We start from the raw sequence: 9,485 nt of genomic DNA on the forward strand, positions 1-9,485 counted from the left end.
TACAGTGAATACATCGAAGTACACACAAACACACACACAAAATGAGGGAACATCCAACAAGTCTGCACAACTAGCTATCTGACTAATGGGTCTTAAAGGTATAGATCACAGTCACAAACAAATGAAAATTCTGACATCATTTATTCACTCATGTGATGTCCCAAACCTATATGACTTTCTTCTTTACGCATTTTCTTTCTTCTACCTGACCTGCAGATCAGGGAAAATACAAGAGCTGAACAGACAGGACCGTTTCTGCAAAAGAACACACACACACACATAACCAGACAGACATACAGGAACATGCAGAAACCAAAGAGAAATGGTTGTGAGTGATTAATAAAAACACTACACTCATGCAGGCTGAGTCAAATGAGCGGTTTGCCACACGGAGGTGATGCTGTGAGCATAAGTGGGAGGTGAGAATGAGAGCTGAGTGGTAAGTTAGAAGCAGATCACACAAACATACAGACACACGCACGCACAAGATGTGCTAATGATAACGCTCTAGCCTCAGTTTACTTCCTTCACTCAAACAAGCATGGAAACAAAACAAAAAATATCAATAAAAACCAACAGTTACTCTAGCAAGGAATATAAAAAGACAAAATATATCTACGTTGTTATTCTACTTGTGCAGTATTAGGTGTGTTGGAGTAATCACACTAAAATGATGATGCACCAACACAACACGACGCTTCAAAAACCTCGCCATTTTACATGCTGCAGATTTGAATGCACCGTTGCATGTATAAAACCAGCAATAATGTGGTCATACACTAAGGTGCAACATTACAGATGGCTTTAGATGTAATGCTAAGAGGAGCAGTGGAAAATGCACCACTTGTAGAGCTGGCACGAGCTGTTATCTGTGGTTAGCACTAGCTGATGATATTTTCTTGTGGTTAATGGAGAAAAAGAGAAGGCCTACAGAAAATGGTTAAGTGTGCTTAGGGTTGTTGTTGAAACAGTTCATTCAGCGGCTGTGCTAGACTTTCTCATTGTTGTAAAAGTCGTCATAATCTATTACTACTCGTCATTTTAATATTCAGATTTCAATGATAATAAGACATTTTATAGCTTTTGTTTTTGTTTTCGTTCACATTTCATTTTTAATCCTGTAATTGAAAGATGATCTTATAGGCTATTATGCCTTTATATTTGTATGAAGAGAACCGCCACACAAAGCAGAAGAATGTTTGTTCTTTTCTGCAGTGACAGCGGAGGCCACTAAAACACACAAATATGTACAAAAAACCGACCACTGGGCTCATTAATGGAATTTAAAAAAATAGCGGTCAACTTTGTCAAACATTTTATGAAAAATTACAGTAAAGACTTTTTATCGCATGAAAAGATTATTAAAATAATCCATTTTAAAATAAAATATATTAAAATAAGAACAGTTATTTTAAATTGTAATAATTAATAATTCACAATATTCTTTTTTTTTTTTTTTTATCAAATAAATGTGTTTTTTACTTGTCCTGCCAAAGTTTTCACAGGCCCCACCAAAAATGATTTGTAAATAAATTATTGTTTCTGACCAATTTAACATTGTATTATAATAAATGATATGACACCTCTTTTTTTTTTTTTTTTTAATAACACCCACAGCATAACTATTAGTAGGCTTAAAGAGGTGTTCTATGAATAATGACCATTTTAGTATTCTGCTCCTGTGTAACTGGAGTTCTGACAAGGAGGAAGCAAAACCATCCAAGCATAAGTTTCACACAGATCTTGTAAAAAAAACACATTCATTATGAGGCATTTTGAGAGAGAGAGAAATAGTGACCTAAACGGGGTCCTCTGAGAATGGCTTCAGGTCACTGTGTGTTTTTCAGTGTGTAAACACTGTTTTAGTGTTTTACAGTAGCAATACCCATGCCAACAGGCTTACAAAAACACACGCATGTGCACACTCACACTGCATCACAAAGATCGAACCACCAAACATCCTTCTTAGATCACAGCTGTGAGTGAGAAAGCTGCTTCTTCCACATAGTAGTAGAAAGTTACAGAGTTTAGTATCTACTATGGGTCTGAAATAAAAATGGGCAAACCTGAAAGTCATTAAAGATTAATTATAAAGACATGTCCTTTTAAAATCAGTATGACCACCAATTGAAGACCTCTCTCCTCCCTACAACAACAGCTCTGTGGGAAGCACATATCTACGATGACTTTAACCCCAAGAGGGTTCCATCCACCGCAGTTACAGCAGCAGCTTACCATTGGCCTCTTTCTGCACGCAGGTGAAATACATAATGGAGTTGACCTCAATTCAGCATAGCCCAAAAGCGAGCAGTATAGCATTTTCTGTGCTGATCTTTTGCCCTATTTTGTGTTTAACAGATTGGCTTTTAAGATCATTAATGAAGATGGGTTCCTTCATTTTGAGATCCTAAAGTCACAAAGAAGACTGATGCAGTCACAGTTCCCTGACCTACAGATCAAGACCATGTTTAAACATCTATGAGACTGAGAGTGGGGTCCCACAGTTCATCATTTACTCAGTTGTCATTTCTTTAGCGTTTATCCCGCATAATAGCAAGGTCCGCTTTTCTGGATCGTTGGCGCCATTTTATACGATCATCGGTTGTCATTTCATCCCAATTATTTTCAGGAGATACAAAAACAGATGTTCAAATGCCCTTTTCCATACAATTAAAGGTGTATAGAATTTTAAAAATCATGAAGAAAAAAATATCACAAAAGCTTATTTACATGTTTAAACCACACAAGTGGTTTTAAACCGTTGAAGCGCAACAAGCAGCATAAAGATAACTAATTTTGCTATATGAGTGCCCTGTCTGAGAAGTGTCCACATGAAGCCGCTGCTCATACTCTTATCCTTCCCAGCTCCTCTGGGTGACACAGGTCACGCTTACTAGCAATTGCACCATCCGCCTCGCTTGGCTAAATGACTTTATACAATTCAAATATTGTAGGTTCTCAATATTGGATGTTCCTCATTGCTAATGAATGGATTCAAAAGTCATATGGACTACTTTTATTCTACTTTCTCATATTTTGCGCTGACTTAGGCAATTAAAATCGCTATTTACTTTCATTGTAATAAAAGCGCTGCTGAAACATTCTGACTGAGATCTCATTTTGTGTTTCACTGAACAAAGATGACAATACTGGGTCAAAATGACATGAGGGTGAGATGAAAAAGTTAAATGGATAAAGGAAGAATAAAAGTATTTGATCTGTTAGACAAATTGTGTCGCTAGTGTAAATAGCTCCACAGGAAGCATCGTTTCAATTCAAATTAATGTTGATGTAAATACAATAGATCTTAAAAAGAAAATTAACTTGTATTCATTCGAATTTTAAAGGGATAGTTTTAAGGGGATATTTCACCCAAAAATGAAAATTCTGACTGCATTTACTCACCCACATGTCATTCATGACTTTCTTATGCAGTACATAACATTTTTTTTGAAGAATGTTGCTAAACAAACCATTTTGGTTATTGACTTACTTCTATTGTATGTGGAAAAAACACAACTCAAAATATATTTTATGTTCCAAATAAAAAAAGTCATACAGGTTTGGAACATGAGAGTAAGTAAATTATGGTAATTTCCATTTTTGGTTGAACTATTCCTATAGAACTCACCTTATAAGGAAGTTCAAAGATGTACAGTGCTATACCTGCGAAACCGTTATTGATAGGCCTATGTTACGCCTAGTCTGTAGGATGTTCTAGTCATACATAATTTCAAGGAATGTCACATGCTGTAACTTAAAGGGTTAGTTCACCCAAAAATGAAAATTCTGTCATTAATTACTCGCCCTCATGTCATTCCAAACCCGCAAGACCTTCGTTCATCTTCGGAACACAAATTAAGATATTTTTTATGAAATCCGAGAGCTTTCTGAACCAGCCATAGCAACCAGACCATGCAATTACATTGCAGTCTATGGAAGGGTCGAAAAGCTCTCAGATTTCATCAAAAAATATCTTAATTTGTGTTCCGAAGATGAACGAAGGTCTTACGGGTTTGGAATGACATGAGGGCGAGTAATTAATGACAGAATTTTCATTTTTGGGTGAACTAACCCTTTAACTTTACATAGGGTTTCCCACTGAACAAAAAGAGTGGAATGAGGAATGCTTTCTGAGGAATTCTGATGTTAGATTTCAGATGCATTCTGCAAAAGCCTGTCAGAATTACCTCTAGGGAAAAAAAATGTGGGTGCTAATATACAATAATGATTAATGGCTTAATGGTAAACAAAACCTCCTGTCCGCCTGCATTAACAACGTGCCAGCGTGTCAGAATAATCTCAAAAGGGTTTGGAGCATTTCCCACCCACACACACACAGAAAACAAACACACAGGCTTTGGACAAAAGCACAGTGTTACATACACAAAATGCATATAAACAAGACGGTGAGACAAAATTTGAAAGGAAAAAAAAAATGCATCAGAGAACACAGGCCAATTAGTTATTTACTTGAAACAAAATGTCAAAAAGCATTACTGTTTATTATAACACCTGTCATTTTAAAGCATAACATCAACTTAAGATAACATCTTCTGAATGCATTCTGATATACATCCACAAAAATACAAATAGACTACAAAACATACAGCAAAGTTAAACAGGTCAAAGAGGAAAGGGTATTCCCAGTGAGATTCAGCTGCATGTCAAACAGGAAGTTGATGGCTCAAAGCGAGAGTCACATCATCTACAACAAGAATGTTTCTTTTTCCATTAAGTAAAAGTCAGCCTCAGGCAGCTGTGATGTCTCAACCAAATCATGTTACAAAACAGCTCTACCCAGACACAAACCACCACACAACTATCCAATCTATTGTTGTATCTTGCACACAAGTTGTTGCACTGGATGTTTAGGGATCAATTCAAACCTAATCTTTGTCCATCTTAAAGAGGAACCTACTTCAAACACCTAGTGGGGGGTCAGTGAGAGCATACGACAAAGAAAGCCCAGTTAAAGTTGAGTGTTGCTGAGTGTGTGTGTGTAACAAGTTAATGAGTCTGTTGCTTTAACCGACCCAAGTGGAAAGTCATGGGACGATGTGCTTATGCAGCATTAGAGTCTGCAGGGAGATCAAATGCAATGAGGATTCTTTATTAATCTGTGATGGGCTGCCCCATGCTGACACTAGCTCATGTTCATTTCCTAATAAATGATAGTTGATATGATATCTTCTGTTACTGTATGTTCATTTGGAGGTGTCACCGTTCTAATTTGAATATCAAGCAAGCGGTTAGTGTATGAACAAAAGTGCTGTAGTGGAAAACATGTCACGTGTCAAAGTGCAAATTCTGCTATAGAGTTTGATATGACTCTGGGTGTGCACCACAAAGCAACACTGACAAACTGAGAGATAAATGCTTTTCAAAAGATTTTCAGACACAAAAAGTATTAGGCTATATTTGCACAGAGAATTTTTCAGAGCCACTGCGGTCAAGTGTAGCCAATAAGATGAGATATCAGTGAAACTTGGACAGACGGGCAATGCTATCAAAACCATGACATATGTATGAGATAAACACACAGACTCTTTCATGCTTGTTCATTATACTACTCTCAATTTCTCACCCCTGCAAAATAAATCATGCAATGTGAACCGAACAAATGAACCTTCCGGTGTAATTTCAGATGACAAAAAAAAACACAATATATTCTCATCACCATTAGGCTATTACAACAGGGAAATGTAAAGCCTGTTCTCTTATATAGTAGATTCTGCCATATTATTAAGAGAAACCCACATCCCTTAATGAAATATGACGCAAAAACAGACTCATTTAGTGCAGTAAGTGTCCTGCGTATCAAACAGAGGTAGTAGGGCAACGTAACCTGATGCGAACTGTTTCAACATGAACATTGTCTCACTGAGGAAGTAGAAAACAGGTTTCTCAAGTATAATGCTGGTCACTGGTAAATTATCTAGCTCTTTATCTCTTGAAACAATATTTCCCTTTCAAAGGACGGCTATTCCCTGCACATGCCTTTGAGCCAGAAACTTCTGAGTGTGGGAGTTGGTGGTTTATTATGAGGGGTGTCTGAAATCCTGCAGGACGTGGACACTTGCATCTCTGCAGGCCTATAATGTTGGTGCACTAAGACACCTCAACAGAAGGTTTTCCATTCGAAGGCTCACGGCCAGGTAACGTTATATTACAGAGCGCCAATCACTTTGGATTTGCCTGAATTCAAACTAAGGGTAATAAAAGAGGGAGAATGGAAAATGTCGGTCTCATTGGTCATAATGTCCCACCTCATAAAAGAGAGCCAGGCTGAACATATCAAACTATCTATGAAAACAAGAATTTTGTTCCCTCATAGTCATTTGAACAAAGCATCACCTTGCAAGGTTATTCTTAGTAAAAGTCCAAAACTTAGAGACACTGCATCATAATAATCCATCATTTTGGAGATCTCATCAGCAATGTACTCCGCTGTGGACTTCACCATGCTGGCATCTCATTCTCTCCCTCTATTTCTTATCATGTAAGGGAGACAAAATCCACCTATTGTAAAGAACAACTTTCTTCCGCTGTAGGAAACGCGTGTTCTGCGTATGATCAACTCTACCGCCGGTAAACACTTCTGAACACTGGCAGGTAAATACATGAGAGGTTACTCACCGTTAGGTCCATATTTGTCAAAATTATTTTTCACTTGTTCCAGCGTGAGTCCAGTGTTTTCGTTCACACCGAAGTTTGCTAAAACTTCTGATGTAGATTTAGTGTGGGCGTTTTCCATCTCGAGGAACTGTTTACTACGAGCACTTGAACGGCATGTATTTGTGACAAATGGTACCGAGATCACGGAGGGGCTGTGAGAAGTGGCTAAATTTCCACCGAGGTGCTTTCAGACCGCCAAGCGGAGGTGGTAGTCTGCGCAGACGTCCACCTGCCCCTTCTGCAAGCCGCCGGTTTGAGCCCGTGAAGCTGTTGTGACTGTGACTGTGCGAGCCCGAGCGATGTGAATGAGCGTGCACGAGCTCCGCGTCCTCTGAAGGTGCGCGAGGTTCCCGCCTCTTTTTCCGTGAGCTCGCTCTTGTTTGAGCAGTGAGCACCGTTCGCGAGCGCTTATTGGCTGGCGTTACCTGAGAGAAGTGAAAGGCGGCTCGCGTTCGCTGTATGTGTATGAAAAAGAAAAACCGCCGTAATCGAGACCTGCGCCAAACTAATTTCCGTGTGAGGAGGAGAATCAAACGTTGAGCAGTTTGTCGTGGATGAAGGAAGCCTGTAAGTTCCTCCGAGCGCGTCATCTGTGGGCTTGTCAAACCGTCACAGTTCAAACTTGTGTCAAGATTGCCTCTGATTAATGTAACGTTATCTAGAATATATTAACCATTAACTGGCCGTTATGAAATAAAACTAAAAGTATCCACTGTAATGAAACCTTTGACATCTACAAATTGCGTTTACCTTTGCTTATTAAATGCATAGGGCAATGTAGGCTACACTGTTAATGCGAGGAATTGTTGAATTGAAACTTACTAATGCTGCAAACTGCAAAATTGTCATCCTAAAATTCAGGTGAAAGCACTGAGAACTGTCTTAAAAGGAAAACACTATTATCACAGCCGTGTACAAGGGGAGATGGATTTAGAACAAGGTGCTCCAGTTCTTTCCTGGCTCATAGTTTCTCATCTGTCCCTGTGCAATGTCTATATATAGAAAATATACACTACTAAACTCATGTTAAAACAAGAAACTTTATAGGTTACATCAACCTTGCCTGCAGAAGTGATAGGAGATCTTTGGGGGAAATGAGGTAATAGTCAGGTCAAAGCTGGCATCACAAATGAGACTGGCAGCCCCACCTGACTTGGCTTTTCACCTCTCAGACTGTTTTCACATTGGTTTGATTGCTTGGTCTGAACCTGAGTTCATTTCCACCAACCTCCCCTCGTTGGCCTCGCTGGTCTCTTTTCACCCCCAGCTCCAAAGCCGGTTTCATTGGGAAACTTAATCACGCAGTCGACAATAAAATGTCAGCCTGCATTGATTCAGTTCTGAGTTCAGAAATATTATGGATAGTGACAGGAAGTAATGCAGTTTATGAGGAAGTGCTACCAATGCCATAAAGTTGGGATTAGGGAAGTGGTTCTCAAACTTTTTGACTTCAAGGCCACAACAATATTAAAAAATTCAGTTAAAAAAGTAAAAAAAAAGAAAAGAAAAAAAATCTGACATTAGGAGTGTCCAGATTGAAATAAGTAACTAAAATAATTATAATTAAAATAATAAAATTCCAAAATATTAAAGCTGAATTAAAATAAGAAATATTGAGATTATTTTTAGATTATTTTAAAGCTTGTTTTGTCTTATTTTAAAACATATTAAGCAATCTTGAGTCCCCCTCGAAAGTTTGCTGAGGACCCCTAAAGTGGGCCCTGACCCCCATGTTGACAACTAATGGGTTGGGGATTAGTATTTTTTGAGCTTTGTGTAGGCAATCAGCAGATTACAGTATGATGGGAAAAGTGAGTCTTTTTGAAACTTTGAATACATTTTTTTCACAAAGTGATTCACTGTGTCAAAGCGCTCCAAAACGTTGCACACTGAGCACATCTGCTGGTTAAAGGCGTGTAAATGCAAAATTACATGTAATGTAATTTCCAGTATTAAATACCTATAAGTAATCCTAAAATATTTTTGAGAAGTACCGGTACGCAAGAAAAAGAGAGTGTATGCCACGGATTAAAATATAGAAGTGCACTGGTCACAGATCTTCCTATAGTTACGCTTCTACAGAGTAACACTGTCTTAACAAAGCCTTCTCAGATAGTACTGACGATACCCTACTTTAAACCCACTGCCTCTAGAACACAATGTGCTTTTGAGGACTATATTTATCTCAAAATGGCCCAGGTCTCTTTCCACCTATCCAGGTCATAATCAGCTTCCACTAAAGTACAGGAGCTCTGTTTGGGCATAAGATTTGTGTGCTGATCTAGGACCAGCTGTTACCACTGAAAACATAACTTTCATCATTATGTTCAGATCAGAAGCAAAGGGCAAAAGCCAGACTCAATAATGACTGGCTTCTGGCTTTTCATAAACTTTACTTGAAAAGAGCCTACTTTAGTCATCATCGTCGTACCACAATGGTGATCAGTATTCAGACCACTTCCTGCATTTGATCAATTCAGATATTGACTCCCTTCTTGACTCCACATAGAGTTGGATAGATAGATGTCTTCTTGGGTTAAGCCAGTGGCTTGAGGCAGCACGCTAATACAAATTGATGGATCGATCAGATTGCCTTGTTGGAAAGGAATGTTAATAGGACATAATTCACATCAGTTGCCGCTTCCCATTTCCAATAGTACATGCAGGTTTAGCATCTGGGTGGGATGTGTCTCTTTCAGGCTTCCTATCTTAAATGACTTAGCATGAAGCTGCAGAAATCTCATTTTGTTGACAGTTGCAATTGGACAGTTCGCTCCTCTGTCCATTCTTAAAATATAACCTTTGTG

The 9,485-nt window shown here is 38.5% G+C and overlaps 1 protein-coding gene across 2 annotated transcripts in view; it reads right to left on the reverse strand.

The window, feature by feature from the left end:
* The window catches only part of atp2a3 (ATPase sarcoplasmic/endoplasmic reticulum Ca2+ transporting 3), a 63,584-nt gene extending 56,388 nt beyond the window's left edge, over positions 1-7,196 (reverse strand). Inside the window, exon 1 of one of the 2 annotated variants that reach the window (XM_084415019.1) lies at positions 6,640-7,196. In XM_084415019.1, the coding sequence (XP_084271145.1) occupies positions 6,640-6,757 (118 nt within the window). In that variant the 5' untranslated portion in view covers positions 6,758-7,196. The remainder of the gene's footprint in view (positions 1-6,639) is intronic. The other variant, XM_084415018.1, reaches the window with a different exon arrangement.
* Positions 7,197-9,485: the final 2,289 nt, after the last annotated feature.

Source organism: Rutilus rutilus, assembly GCF_951802725.1.
Source record: "Rutilus rutilus genome assembly, chromosome: 7".
NCBI lineage: Eukaryota > Metazoa > Chordata > Actinopteri > Cypriniformes > Leuciscidae > Rutilus > Rutilus rutilus.